The 14352-nt window shown below is 59.9% G+C and overlaps 1 protein-coding gene across 4 annotated transcripts in view; it reads left to right on the forward strand.

The window, feature by feature from the left end:
• PRKAR1B (protein kinase cAMP-dependent type I regulatory subunit beta) overlaps positions 1 to 14352 on the forward strand; it is a 48691-nt gene that overhangs the window by 1911 nt on the left and 32428 nt on the right. Inside the window, exons 1-4 of one of the 4 annotated variants that reach the window (XM_053926444.2) lie at positions 4902 to 4997; positions 5869 to 6064; positions 11724 to 11891; positions 12755 to 12846. In XM_053926444.2, the coding sequence (XP_053782419.1) occupies positions 5888 to 6064; positions 11724 to 11891; positions 12755 to 12846 (437 nt within the window). In that variant the 5' untranslated portion in view covers positions 4902 to 4997; positions 5869 to 5887. The other 3 variants (XM_053926445.2, XM_053926446.2, XM_053926443.2) reach the window with 3 other exon arrangements.

Below are 14352 nucleotides of genomic sequence, written 5' to 3' on the forward strand. Positions count from 1 at the left end.
GGCTTGGAACAGACTCCCTGACTCACCCACCCTCGGGGCCGACACCTCCATCTCGGACTTCAGGCTTCCTTCAGAGTGAGAAGATAAAATTCTGGAACTTCTGGTTGCCAGAGCTGCTCTGAAGTGGGAGAGGTCAGATCCTGGTGAGCACGTGTGGGGACAGCAGGTGGAGAGCGGGACGGGAGGAGAGGACAGGCCTCTCCTGCCCAGGCCACCCCAGGCCTCGTTGTCTGTGTGCGGCTCTGTCATCCCACAGGACTTGGAGACCTCTGCGGTTGAGCCAGACGTGGTGGCTCTGTCCCTGTGTGTGTCTGGGCGGAGAATGCGCCCCCTCCTCCTCGGAGGAGGAAGCATAAGGAGCCGGTGAGCGTAGGTGAGAAGAGGGGGTGCCCGTCCTGTTCTGGGTAGTATGAAGTGTTTCATTCCAACAAGCAATAAACCGATCTTAGCAGGTAGCGCTTGCCTGACTCTGTGTTCCGTCCAGCAAACGCCATGGGAGGCGCACCAAAGCAGGTGGCCGGTGGGGAGAGGGCTGACCGGAACAGCACAAATAGATGCAGTTGTGACCCCCGGGGGGGGGGCAGGCTTCCTGGGGAGATGCCAGGGGTGGGGTCTGAGGGTGCGTCTGTGGGGAGCGGGGGCGTGGGCAGTGGCCAGGCCCTTGGCCCCCCAAACATGTGTGTCTCTGGACTGGCCTTTTGAAAATGTGGTGAGCCACAGGGAAGAGGTCTGAAACATTTTATGAAGTCATTGATAAGTACACCTCTGGCCAAGAGGGAGGCCTAGGGAGATACGCTGTGCCTCCTCGCACAACCAAGAGAAGGACAACAACAAATTTACAAACAAAAAACAACCAGAACTTCCAGAAAATCGAACTGTATGGAAGTCTGACAACCAAGGAGTTAAAGAAACATTCATCCGGTCAGTAGGAGGGGTGGAAATGGGCAGCTGGGGCAGAGAGAACTGGCGGCAAGGCAGCTGGAGGACCAGGTGGGCAAGGCGGCAGCTGGCGGACTAGGCGGTCCCACATTTGCCTGGGGATAAACCAGGAGGAACAACTGGGGAGCGAGACAGACCCACAACCCAGGGTTCCATTGTGGGGAAATAAAGCCTCAAAACTCTGACTGGAAAATCCTGTGGGGGTTGCAGTGGTGGGAGAAACTCCCAGCCTCACAGGAGAGGTCGTTGGAGAGACCACAGGGTCCTAGAATGTACACAAGCCCACCCACCTGGGAATCAGCACCAGGAGAGCCCAGTGTCCTTGTGGGAAGTGGGGGGGGTGACTGAAAGCCAGTGAAGAGCCAAGCCAGCAGCACTGTCCCCTCTCTGACCCCTCCCCCACAGACAGTGGCACAGGGCAGCAACGTGGGTTGCCCCACCCTGTCGAATACCAAAGGCTCCACCCCTTAGTACGTAACAGGCGTGCCAAGACAAAAAATACAGCCCAAATGAAAGACGAGAGCAAAGCTCCAGAAAAAATACAACTAATTGACAAAGAGATAACCGACCTATCAGATGCAGAGTTCAAAACACTGGTAATCAGGATGCTCACAGAAATGGTTAAGTATGGTGTCAGAGGAAAAAGTGAAGGCTGTGAAATAAAGAAAAATGTACAGGGAACCAACAGTGATGGGAAGGAAACCGGGACTCAAATCAACAGTTTGGACCAGGAAGAAGAAATAAACATTTCACCAGAACAGAATGAGGAAACAAGAATTCAAAAAAATGCCCTGGCTGATGTGGCTCAGTGGATTGAGCACTGGCCTGTGAACCAAAGGGTCGCCAGTTTGATTCCTGGTCAGAGCACATGCCTGGGTTGCAGGCTAGGTCCCTGGTGAGGGGTTTGCAAGAGGCAACCACACATTGATGTTTCTCTCCCTCTCTTTCTCCCTCCTTTCCCCTCTCTAAAAATAAATCAATAAAATCTTTTTTAAAAAGGCTTAAGAACCTCTGGGACAACTTTAAATGTTCCAAAATTCGAATCATAGGGGTGCCAGAAAGAGAAAAGGATGAACAAAAAGTTGAAAACGTATTTGAACAAATAATGAAGGAGAACTTCTGTAACCTGGCAAAGGAAATAGACTTGCAGGAAGTCCAGGAAGCTCAGAGAGTCCCAAAGAAGCTGGCCCCAAGGAGAAATGCACCAAGGCACATCATCGTTAGATCACCCAAGATTAAAGAGAAGGAGAGAATCTTACAAGCAGCAAGAGAAAAGGAGACAGTTACTTACAAAGGAGTTCCCATTAGACTCTCAGCTGATTTCTCAACAGAAACCTTACAGGCAGTAATGGGCTGGAAAGAAGTATTTCAAGTCATGAAAGGCAAGGACCTACATCCAAGAACACTCTATCCAGCAAAGCTCTCATTTAGAATGGAAGGGCAGATAAAGTGCTTCCCAGATAAGGTCAAGTTAAAGGAGTTCATCACCACCAAGCCCTCATTATATGAAATGTTCAAGGGACTTAGAAAAAGAAGATAAAAAACTATGAACAGTAAAATAAAAACAAAGTCACAACTATCAACAACCAAACCTAAAAAACAAAACAAAAACAAACTAAGCAAACAACTAGAAGAGGGACAGAAGCACAGACAGGGAGATCACATGGAGAGTTATCAACAGGGGAGTGGGAGGGGGACAATGGGGAAAAGGTACAGAGAATAAGTAGCATAATTGGTAGGTAGAAAATAGACAGGGGGACGGTAAGAATAGTGTAGGAAATGGAGAAGCCAAAAAACTTACATGCACGACTCATGGACATGAACTAAGGGGGGCAATGCGGGTGGTGGGGGTGCAGGGCAGAGGGGGCAAAAGGGGGGAAATAGGACAACTGTAATAGCAAAATCAATAAAATATACTTTAAAAATAAAAACCCTAAAAGTAAGCGATTACTGATAAATACAGCAAAGCGGAATTGCCAGCATAGGTGATACGTGTATTTAAATGTCTGCGGGGTTTTCCCAAATCGGTCTCCGCATCAGTCCACACCCCGCCCCCACCCCCAACGCCTGTCGGCCAGTCTCCCACACCTTGGCCAGAACAGCAGCCTCAGGCTGGGGGGTTTTGCTCATCTGATACATAGAAGACAGTGTCAATGTGTGGTTTTAACCTGCGGTGTTCTCATTGTGAGTGAATTCGGGTATCTTCATGCTGAGGAAATTAGCCCTTTGTGATCTGTATTGTAAATATATTTCGTTTGCCTTCTGAATGTATTTTTTTAACGCAGAAACTTTTCATTTGTATGTAGTTGAAAATATCAATTTTTACATTTTCCTGGTTCCTGGATTTTGTATCATGCTTAGAAAGGCGGCCTCTGCCCCAATGTTGTAAAATATTTTCCCAACTTTTTTTGTATTTATAGTTTGTTTTTGTGTTTAATCTTGATTCTTCTGTATGAAGACACAGGGATTCGACTTCATTTTCTCCTCCTTAGTCTTTCGAGTTCTCACCCAAATGCCCGTTGAGTTGCTACTGATGCTGCTTTTGTCACAAAGGAAATTCCTGTAAATATCAGGGTTTATTTCTGGGCTCTTTGTTCTGATCCCTTAATGTCTGTTCATTCATCATATTTTAACTTTCATTTTATTTTTGGTTTTAGAGAGAGGGGAAGGGAGGGGGAGAGAGAAAGAGAATCATCGATGAGAGAGAAACATTGATCGGTTGCCTCTCTCACGTACCCCGACTGGGGGCTGAACCCGCAGCCCAGGCCTGTGTCCTGACCGGGAACCAAACCAGCGACCTTTCACTTTGCAGGACGACACCAACCCCCCTGAGCCACACGGGTCAGGGCTCATCTTTTGTCTTCATCATGTAGCTTTGCGTGTGGCGGTGTTCTGTACTTCACTCCCCTTCTGCCTGAGTCCGCTCGGGCTGCCGCACAAACACCGCGGCCTGGGGGCTTGTACCCAACGGACAGTTTTGTCCCGCAGACCGAGGCTGCAAGTCAGAGAGACAAGGTGCTGCAGGTTCCGGTCTGTGGAGGCCCCGTCCCGGGTCCTAGACGGAGCCGCCTCACCGTGTCCTCAGGTGGTGGAAGGGACGAAGGAGCTTCCTGGGGTCTTTTGTTAGGACGCTAATCCCACTCGTGAGGGGCGCACCCCACGACCTACTCACCCCAGAGCCCCGCCTCCCAGGCCCAGCCCACTGCTGGGCAGGACGTCCCTCTGAACGGCTGCATGGCAGCTGCCTTCGAGTCTGGCACCAGCCCAGCCATGGAGCTCTTCTTGCTTCCCCCCTGAATTACCCATCAGCTGCTGCCTAACGAACTCCCACAGACCTGGTGACTTAACACCACACACCCAGGCTCTCCGGTGCCTGTGGGTCTGGGGTCCAGGCACGGCCCACCCGGGTCCTTTGAGGGCCCCCTGCGGGGCTGAGAGCACCTGCCTCTGAGCAGCCCAGTTTCTTGGTGGCCACCGTGGGGAGCATGTCCCCCAAACCCGTACCAGGGCGATGCTTCATTAAAGCAGGCTTTGGCATTTGTGTTAAACTCTGTGAAATTTCACATCCTGGGCCTGCAGTGAACAGTCCCGAGGCTGCACCGTAGACAACGCTGATCTTCTAAAGTCCTGGGGGCTTCTCACTGGGGGCTGCCCTGCCCTCACTTCCAGGCCCCAGGGCCGCAGCTGGCCAGGGCAGGGCGGGCACTCACAGGGTCTGCCGCGGAGGAGGGCAGGGCGGTGGTCCTGGCCTGGCTGCCCACGGATCTGGAGGTCTGGCCAGGCTCTGTGCAATGCGCCCCCTGAATGCCAAGTGTGGGGGGCGGGGGAAGAGGCCGGTCCTTGGGGAGATAAGGTGGGAAGCTGGAGTGTGGGAGACAGACCTGGGTGGGGGCGGGGAGGGGTGGCGGGAGTCCGGTGCTGGGGGTGGGGGGAGCTGGCGCCGAGAGGGGCGGGCGGAAGGCGGTGCTGCTGCAGTGCGGGACCGCTCACCCTCCCCGCGTTCCCGCGTCCTAGCGTCCCCGCGTAGCTGCCAACAGCCTCGGGCGCAGCGCACCCAGGTACGCGGGTTTGGAGTGGGGTGTGCGCCAGAACCCGGACTGCCTGGAGCTGGGAGCCTCGGAGGCTGGGAGGCTCCGGGTAATGTGGGTCTTTGGGGAGCCCCTGCCCCCGTGCCTGGACCCGGGTCTGCGGAGCCTGGGGAGGGGGCTCAGAGGCACGGAGAAGGAGGCGCCGCTGTGGGGGAGCAGGCAGAGAGGAGGTGCGGGCCTGGGGTGGGAGCGCGGAGGCTGGGGAGGCGACGAGGAGGCCTGGGGGAGGGGTGCGGGCCTGGGTCCCTGCGGTGGATGCGGCTGGTTCCCGCTGGTCATGGTGCCCCAGTCTGAAACCGCGGGGCTGAGAGCGGTGGCCTTTGTTCTCCAGGTTCCCTTCTTCCAGAAGCCCCTCAGCCGGGTCTCAATTGCTTTCCTTTTTCTCTTTCTTTTTCAAATAAGCGCCCCCACCCAAGCCCTGTGACAGGTCCCCCTCCATCTCCCGTCCCTTGAGATCTCACGGAGGGTCTCCCAGCGGTCCCCCAGTGGTCCTGCCTGCCGGTGGGCTCTGTTTACCTTTCACACAGCTCTCCTTACAAAGGGGAGAGGTGGGCGCAGGTGGGCCCGCCTAGCTGCGGCCGGACACGCAGGGGCATTCTCAGCACTGCAGAAAACGCAGGGTCCCCCTCCGCCCCCACAGGGATCTCCCTAGGAGTGAGGCCTGGTCTTCTGGTGACAACTCAGCCAGATCTCTGACCATGCAAAAATAAAGTGCGTGGACCACGTCATGGTCACTGGATTTGGCCACGCTGACCAGCCTCACGACACATGTAAGGTGCGTGCGCGTCCAGGTTGGGGCTCGGGCAGCTGGCGCTGAGGCCGGGGGTGTTTTCCTCCGTAGGACGCAGGGCGCCGGCACCATGGCCTCGCCGCCGGCCCACCCGCTGGAGGAGGACGAGAGCCTGAGGGGGTGCGAGCTGTACGTGCAGAGGCACGGGGTCCAGCAGGTGCTGAAGGACTGCATCGTTCACCTGTGCGTCTCCAAGCCTGAGCGCCCCATGCGCTTCCTGCGCGAGCACTTCGAGAAGCTGGAGAAGGTCAGTGGGTCGCCGCTTCCTGTGCCCCTCGCTCCTCCCCGTCCTTCTCTGGACAGTGTGGCCTGCCCACAGGCGTCCTGTGGCCGACCACTGAGTCTCCAGCCACAGGCCCCCGCTTCTCCGGGCCGGCCGTCTGGGGTGAGCCTCATGGGCGGTATTTCAGATTTGAGGGGCAGCTCATGGTGGTGGGAGCTCACAGGCCCTCCAACAGTTTCACCGCCAGGGACCCGGAAGCCCGGTCAGGCACGGACACTGGTGGCATTGGGGGGAAGAAAATGGCTCCAACTGAGTGTGATGTAGGGGTTAACCTGCGTTCCTGGGACGTGGAGGGAGATGCCCCTCAAACGTGTGGCGGGGGAGGCGGAGGGAGGCACAGGCCTGCTCCCCGCTTCTGAGGAGAGAGACGCCTCGCTGGTCCACGGCGGGAGGACGCGGGAGGACAGGCCGGGGAGCAGGGTGGGGACATGCGCCCTGACCTCCCTCACTCGGCTTGCCGCCCTGAGCTCTCCGATGCCACCTATGGCTCCTCCCGAGGCCCTTCCGTCACCACTTAGCTGTCCCTGTCCCTGTCTCCTGGGGACAGGAGGGAACCCAGCTCAGGCTCAGGTCTGCTGTAAGCCCCCCTGAGTCCCTGAGGCCCACCCAGCGCTGTTTCCCTTTGCCCAGGGGCCTCCTGTGGGCATGGAGCCCTGGTGGGGGGGGGGGGTGGAACGAGGTGATTTCTTCCCTCTGAAGCATCCTGTTGAAGAACATTTTAGAGCGACCTGTGCCTTTTAGGGAAAATCTTAAACGTGCAGGATAGAAAGAAGAAACGAAGCTCGCCTGTTGTCCCCTCCCTGTGGCCGCCCTGCCGCAGGCCCCGCGCAGGCTCGTGTGTGTGTCTGTCACGACCCCTCGCGGACCTGGCTGAGGGCCCACAGGTGTCGGGGCGCTCTGTCTGCCCCTCCCCCGCACGGTGGGCAGCTGGGCGCCACACTGACACCGGCGTGCGCACACTCTTTCCTTGCGTTTCCGCTCAGCCTTCAGAAACCGGGCTGCTGGTGCTCCTGGCAGGAGGGGACCCCCCCACCCCCCCACCCCCCACGGTGCCCGCTGTGGCTGTTTTAATTTAAAAACCTGTCTTCCGACGGGTGGATGGAAACGGTCCTGTGGCCTCGGTCCACTGACTGGTTACTTCTGAGGCCCCTTTAGGAGGAGCTGCGCCCCCCCCCCCAGCAGGGCCACAGAGGACAGGGCGTGGGGGGTGTCGCCGGCTCCCACATTTGAGGAGGGAGAATCAGGCAGGCGCGTGTGTCTTTAACCTTCTATCTCTTGTATAAAAAAGATTTTATTTATTTACTTACCTATTTTTACAGAGAGGGGAAGAAAGGGAGAGAAATAGCAATGTGCAAGAGAAACAGTGATTAGTTCCTCTTGTGCTACTTGCACACCCCCTACTGGGGACCTGACCCACAACCCAGGCATGTGCTCTGACTGGGAATCGAACCGGCAACCTTCAGGTTTGTGGGATGACGCCCTACCCACTGAGCCACACCGGTCAGGGATCTTCTTGAGTTTCTCAAACCGCAGCTTGGCTGTGACCAGAGCTACTTCACTGGGCTTGTCCCCGGGGGGCCCTGCCGGGGGCTCGTCTCACAGGCTGCACCTTCCTGGCCGTCCAGGGCAGGGCGCCCAGCATGAGGCCACAGCAGGTCCAGGCCAGACCTGGGTGGAGGTGCCCGGCTGGGGGACACCATGCACCCAGGGCATTTTCAACAGCTCTGGGGGGGACGCTGCAGATTTTGAGGGCGGCCTGGCTGTGGGGGGAGGAGAGGCGCCCGGGGCATGGCTCCTGCTGTTGAGTCTGGGCCCTTGAGGGAGGGGGGTGCTGCTCGCCAAGAAGGGGACAGTGGGACGAGGCGGGGTCAGACGGAAAAATTGAGAGTTCAGCCTTGGACATGTAGGTGGGTGCCATCCAGGAGGCTGTGGGTTTGGGGCTTGGGGAAGAGACTGGGGTGGGGACCCAGGCTGGGCAGCTAGTGCCCCCCCTTGACCTGGGAGGCAGCCTGTCCCTGCCTGGGGCAGGTCAGGACTGCGGTGGGCCGCCCTGGGCACAGCCCGGGGAGGAGGAAGTTTCCAGTCTTGCTCCAAAACCGAGTTTTTCCTGCTGTTCCTCTAGAAGGGAAAGACCCAAGGCCTCTGAGTTCTAAGTCTTGGTCGCCGTGGCAACTGGGCCAGTTTGCTGGGGCTGCGTCAGCAAGCTGCACAGACTCAGGGCTTCCACAGCTGAGGCGTCCTTGGTGCTCGGGGCGGAGTCACAGTGGCACCGCTGGCTCCTCCAGGCCTGTCCCTCGCAGCTGCAGCCACCCTGGGCATCCTGGGCTCCTAGGTGCATCACCTGTCTCTGCCTGCGTCGCGGGTCCCTTTTGCAGGGACACGGTCACCCTGGAGGAGGGCCCCTGATGCCCTCATGTTAACTTGATTCCGATGTCGAGACCCCGGCTTCAAACACAGTCAGGTGCTTCGGTGCTGAGGTCCGGGTGCCACCCAGGCCTGCTCCCGGGGACACAGCTCCACCCTGGCTGCTGCCTTCCCGGTGTGGGCAGGGGGTGCAGGAGGCCTACGCTGGTTGCGGCCACTGCCCACGGGGACACCAGGACCAGGCGGTGGTGACGCGGCGGTAACCTCTGAGCCGGAGAGAACGTCCGACCTCGTCGCGTGCCGGGGTCGGACCACAGGCTGTTCTTGTCTCTCTCCTGTAGGAGCCAAGGCACAGGCTTCGGGGGGGTGGGGGGGGCATGCTTTGTGAAGCCTCTGAAGTCGTCCATGTTCTCTGTCAGTGGGTGCGGCCAGTTGGCAGTGGACTCTCAAATGACCTGCGATCCTCAAACCTAATGGCCCTGAGGGTCCTGCACTGTGGGCGCTGGTCCGGCTGTGAGGCCTCGCCAGCCGGCTGTGTGGTGATAAGGGGCCAGGAAACGCTCCTTCCTCCCGGAGGCCGGACGCAGGACCAGCCCAGCCGGAAGCTGTGCCTCAGGCAGGAAGGCGCGAGGAGACCACACAGACCGGCGGGATGGCCCAGCTGCCCGGGCGCTGCCCTGGCCTGCTGACCGCGGCGCCCGGTGCCCAGGCCATGGTGAGAACGGGCGTCGTCCCCGTCCAGTCTTTCTGAGACAGAGACTTGAGGGGGTGAAGTAGCGAGTACGCCTCCCGCAGGCACAGCCTGGGACGCGGCCTCTCTGGAGCTCGCGTAAGCACGGCGCCGTGGTGCTTCTAACAGAGCGTCTCAATGTCGTGGGGAAAGGCCCCTCCGTTAAAGCAACGCCACGCTCCGTAGCCAGCCCTACATTCCCGAGGGCTTTCTCGCTTTGCAACCCCCGCTCCCTGCCCCAGGGATCTGGATAATTGTAGCCTGTGTGCATTTTTGTTTGCTTTTTCTTCCCACGAACTGCCCTTGGAGGGGCCGCCTGCCTGCAGCCCCACCGGCAGCAAGTGAGGTTCCCGAGGCGCCCTGGTCCCTGTACCTGCGGGTGTCTGTGCTCTGGGCTCCGGCCGTCCCGCCGGGTGTGTGGTGGCTTTGCACCGGTGCCGCGGGAGGAGGAGCGTGTCTCCCTGGGGGAGTGGTGTGTCCAGGTCTGTTTTCCAGTTGGCTGTGCGTTTTCTCGTTGGGTTGGAAGGGTTTCGTGCACTCTGCACACATGTCCTTCTCAGGCGCGCGTCTCGGAGGCGCCTTCTCGGGTCTGTGGCTTGTCTTTTCGTTCTCTCGGCGATACGTACCCGCACTTCTGGACCCTGCCCTTTGGCTTTTTAAACCAAATGTTGACGATTGCCGACATGATGGCTGAATGTCATTAAAACCATGATTTGATGGTGCTGAGTGGTCTATTACCTAGATGTTTCTAACCTGATTTGAGCAACTTCTTACTGTTGCTGGTTGGAGGGAAAATCTTTTTAAACGCTGCAGAGAACGTCCCGGTGCAGGTGTCTCCTGATGCGCTCGTTGTCCCTCAGGCCGTTCTTTAAGGAATAGAATTTGGGCTCCGGGTGTCGGTAGGTGTGTGATGGCACTTGTTCCCCCCAAAGGTTTTATTCAGTAGTTCATTCAACATGTTGACTGAACACCTGCCAGCCGCGTCCTTTACCCTCCCTGGGCCTCAGTTTCCCCTGGGCCTGCCTTCCTGTCGGAGACCTGTGGCCACCAGAGGAGGCGGCTCCCCGGTGGGGCCGGCCACCGTCACCCCACATGGACCCAGGTCTTTGGCTGTGCAGACACCTCCTCCCGGGGCTCCCCGTGGATGTGGCCTCCCCTCCGGGGTGCTCAGCCTACGTGATCAGCCGCCCCTAGAAATCCCCTGAGGGGGGACAGGGTGGCTGTGTCCTCACCCGGCGGGCAGGGCGGGGTCTCCAAGGGCCCACTCAGGTCTGGAGATCCCCCCAGATCCTGCCCCTCCTGCCCCACATTTCCTTCCTTTGCTGGAAGTCTGCGTTGGCCCCCCTTGTGTGGGAAGAATGCAGTCAGAAGACAGTGACCCCCATTCACGGTCCAGGCGGCCCACAGGGATGTCCCTGGGGCCGTGCTGCCCAGGCCAGAGCAGATGCCGGCCTCGCGCTTTCTGCGAACACGCGGTTCCCAAGCGATGGTTGTGGAGCGTCCTTGGGCCCGGAAAGCCTGTCCCGACCGCACCCCCCTTCCCCCAGACAGGTCGTCAGCCTGGAAACAGGAGGCAGGAAGGGGGCCAGCAAAGAATCAGGTTTCCCTGGAACCCCGAGAGGGGGCAGGGACGGGACGCCATCCAGAAAACACAGTCACAGGCCACGCCCGGGTCTGCAGTGTGCAGCCACCTGCGTCCTGCCCGTGCTGACCCTGTGCTGCCAAAGATGGAGAACCATCCCTGGGCTAGGCCAGGTGCCGTGCACTGGTCCACGAGGAGGCCCGGAGGTGACCTCTGGTGGCCGCAGGGGTGACCTCTGGTGGCTGCAGGGGACCGTGGGCCACCCTGCGGCACCATCTCTGCATTTCCAAGTGGCCGCATCTGTGAACCTTCAGCACCTTCCCCGCGGCTCAGGGAAGCCTGCGTCTGCTCGCGGCTCCTTCAGCCCCTGACCCACTCAGCGGCCGCTGGGCCTGTGACCCCGCCCACGGGGATGTGGATGGCACCACAGCCGTGGCTGAGTGGTGGCGCCTTCTCCCTGCCCTGTGGCCCCTCGACGTGGCCCCAAGCTCTGACTCCCGGCAGCTGATGCGGTGGCGCATGGTCGGTGGTCCCGACACCCGAGCCCTGCGCATCCTGGGGCCCCAGTGCCTGTCCTGACTCCGTTAGTTCCTTCAGTCCTTCGTTTTGCTTCGTCCGTCTGTCCACTCGCACATTCGGTCATCATTCCCCCAGGGCTGCTGCTCTGCCGCCCAGTGGGGGAGGGTCATGGCGGATCAAAACGTTTAGCAGGGGGTGTGAGGAGGGAGATCGGAAGCCTTCCGGCCAGCAGTGACATTGAAATGGGCCTTGAAGCTGACATAGGCCTCGCCAGGGACGCACTTGCCTGGTGGGCAGCGGGGTGGGGGGCCGTGCTTCCCAGCTTCCTCTCTCTCCCTACCCTCGAGCTCCCAGCCCCTGGCTTGGTGAGTGGTTGGTCCCTGCAGGCGGCCTCGGTCTCACCCTCTCCTGTCCCCCTGACCCCCCAGGAAGAGAACAGACAGATTTTGGCTCAGAAGTCGGCCTCCCAGTCTGACTCGCACGATGAGGAGGCCTCCCCGACGCTGCCGAACCCCGTGGTGAAAGCCCGCTGCCGCCGCGGGGGTGTGAGCGCCGAGGTGTACACGGAGGAGGACGCCGTGTCCTATGTCCGGAAGGTGGGCCCGGGGCGGGGCGGGGTGGGCAGCGGGTCCTCGTGGTCACTGGCAACGCCTGCCGGCACCTCTGCCAGCACCTCCACGCCCATGGCTGCCCGGTGCCCCGCCAGGCTCAGGGAAGGGACGGGCACTGGGCCACGGGCTGCGGGAGGAGGGGTGTCCCAAGTCCGTAAGGGCAGCACACACATTCGCCCGGGGTCCTGTGGCCGCCTCCCAGCTGGACAGAGGGTCCAGGCTGCTGAGCACGCAGTGGGGTCTCTGCTATGGCCACAGTGGCCTTCCACTCGGGTCCCTTAAGGGAGAAACCCCGGCGTTTGAGGTGCAAGGTCTTTGCATTGTTCCGTGAGTGACTCGCTGGTCGAGAGCCGGGGACACCTTCCCTCACCCTGGTGCTCGGTAGCTTGGCTGACGGGGATCCAGCCCCGGTCCAGCCTGGCACAGTCCCCACTGCCTCTTACTCCTCCTCCAGAGCGGGGAGGTCCGTTAGGCCCCAAGCACAGGTCAGCTTGTCCCTTCTTGTGTTTTTCAAACATTTAAAGAAGCATCTGCTACATTAAAAAACAGTGAAATAATGAAATCTGTAATGACATAATAGCCTCAGGGACCAGAGCTCCTCAGGCATCTGCTGGAGGCCTGAGGCCCCGGGAGCCCGTCCACCAAGACCTGACTTCTGGGTCACCCCGGGACTCTGTTCTGTTCGTTCTGGTTTATTTTTTAAACTGACATTGCAAGCTGTCGTCTTCACGGTCACCAGCCAGCAGGCAGCTGACGGCGGCGTAGGCGATTTGGGGCCGTCACAGTTTCCCGGGGTCGGGCTGCTGCCCCCGAGGTGCCCACAAGCCTGACCGCTGCTGTCCCCGCAGGTCATCCCCAAGGACTATAAGACCATGACGGCGCTGGCCAAGGCCATCTCCAGGAACGTGCTGTTCGCTCACCTGGACGACAACGAGAGGAGGTAGGAACCCGGGGGGGGGGGGGGGGGGCTGGGGAGTGGGGGTTGGCGGAGCGGACAGCCCCTCCTGGGCCGCGCGGGTCACGGTGCCGCCTGCCTGGGGGGCACGCGTGTCGCAGAGCAGAGGTGGCTCCTGAGAGTCAAGTGCCGCGCACTCCCGGGCTGCCCCCCAGACCTCGGGCCCGCACCTGCAGCCCCCACACACAGGCCTGGCCCGGGAAAGGCTCCTGCCACCTCCTCCGCCCAGATCCCTGTGGGCCTCAAGTCCCGAGTCTTCCTGTGCCCGGCTGCACCTCGTCTGCGCTGAGTGGGGGGCGGGGGTGGCACATCTGTCCACTGCTCCGCTGTCTGCCTGTCCTCCGAGGACGTTTAACTGTCGTAACTGTTCCAACTTGAATGGGAACATCACTTGAAAATGTAATTTGAGCGGGTGCTGCCTTCCCGTGGCTCAAAACCCAAAGGGGGCCGGGCCCAGAGTGAAAGGCCAGCTGTCTGCAGAATGTCCGGGGCCGCTCTCCTCGGGCCCCTGGCTCCCTTGCTACAGGCGGACGCCCCCCACCCCTAGCGGAGGTCCCTGCTCCTGCTACCGGCCGCACAGCCCCTTGTCCACTCTTCACCCCAGGCTAGCCCTCAGGGGAGGGGCGGGACTGACCCGCCCAGCTCAGCCAAGCCCTCAGTTGGTGCCCCCTCACGGAGGGGGTGTGCCCTGGGTGTACACGGTGACCCTCTTCTGTTTCCATGGCGTTGCCAGTTCTGGCATTTTCCTAGGAGTGGAGTCTCACAGTGTGTGACCTTTGTGACCGGCGTCTTTCCCCGAGTAGGACGACTCGGGTCCACCCGTTGCTGTGTGTGTCTGAGTTCGGGGCAGGGGTGATTCTCTGGGGCACAGAGACCACATCGGGTTCGTCCACGCGCCTGTTGGTGGCACCAGGGTTGTTTGTGCCTTTGGTTACTTGAACGTGCTGCCGCAGGCATGGGTCCTGGGCACACACCTGGGAGTGCAGGTGCGGGCTCAGGGGGTCATTCCACACGCAGCCGCTTGTCAGGGCCCCCCTGCCCTGTGAGCCTGGCTGTCCGCCCCCCCTCCCCCCTCCGCCCCGTGGCAGCTGTGTTTAAGGCAGACTCCTCGACCCCTCGCCAGCCCCGAGCACTAGCTGGTCCAGTAAAATTCTTCATTTGGGGCCCGCCTGGCTCACGTGCCAGCTGATTGAGACCGTGTTTCTGGGCACCCCAGCTGTGTGTGCAGGCAGGCGTGTGCTGGGTCCGGGGCCCTTAGCCTCACGTTTGCGGAACACGGGCTGTCCTTTCGGAGAGCCAGGTGGACAAGAAGTGGAGGAAGCAGATGGTGGGCTTGAACATTCCTCTTGGCCGGGCAGGCGTGGAAGGAAAGCTCTCCCATGTGTGTGTGGTGTTTCGGGCCTTTTGTTCTGCAAACAGGAAAACTCACTTTCCATCCGAAACCCCCCGAGGGCTCCTTTTTCTGGCCTCGGCCCCTAAAGAAACAGGCGG

The sequence above is a fragment of the Desmodus rotundus genome, chromosome 6 (assembly GCF_022682495.2).
Source record: "Desmodus rotundus isolate HL8 chromosome 6, HLdesRot8A.1, whole genome shotgun sequence".
Taxonomy (NCBI): Eukaryota; Metazoa; Chordata; class Mammalia; order Chiroptera; family Phyllostomidae; genus Desmodus; species Desmodus rotundus.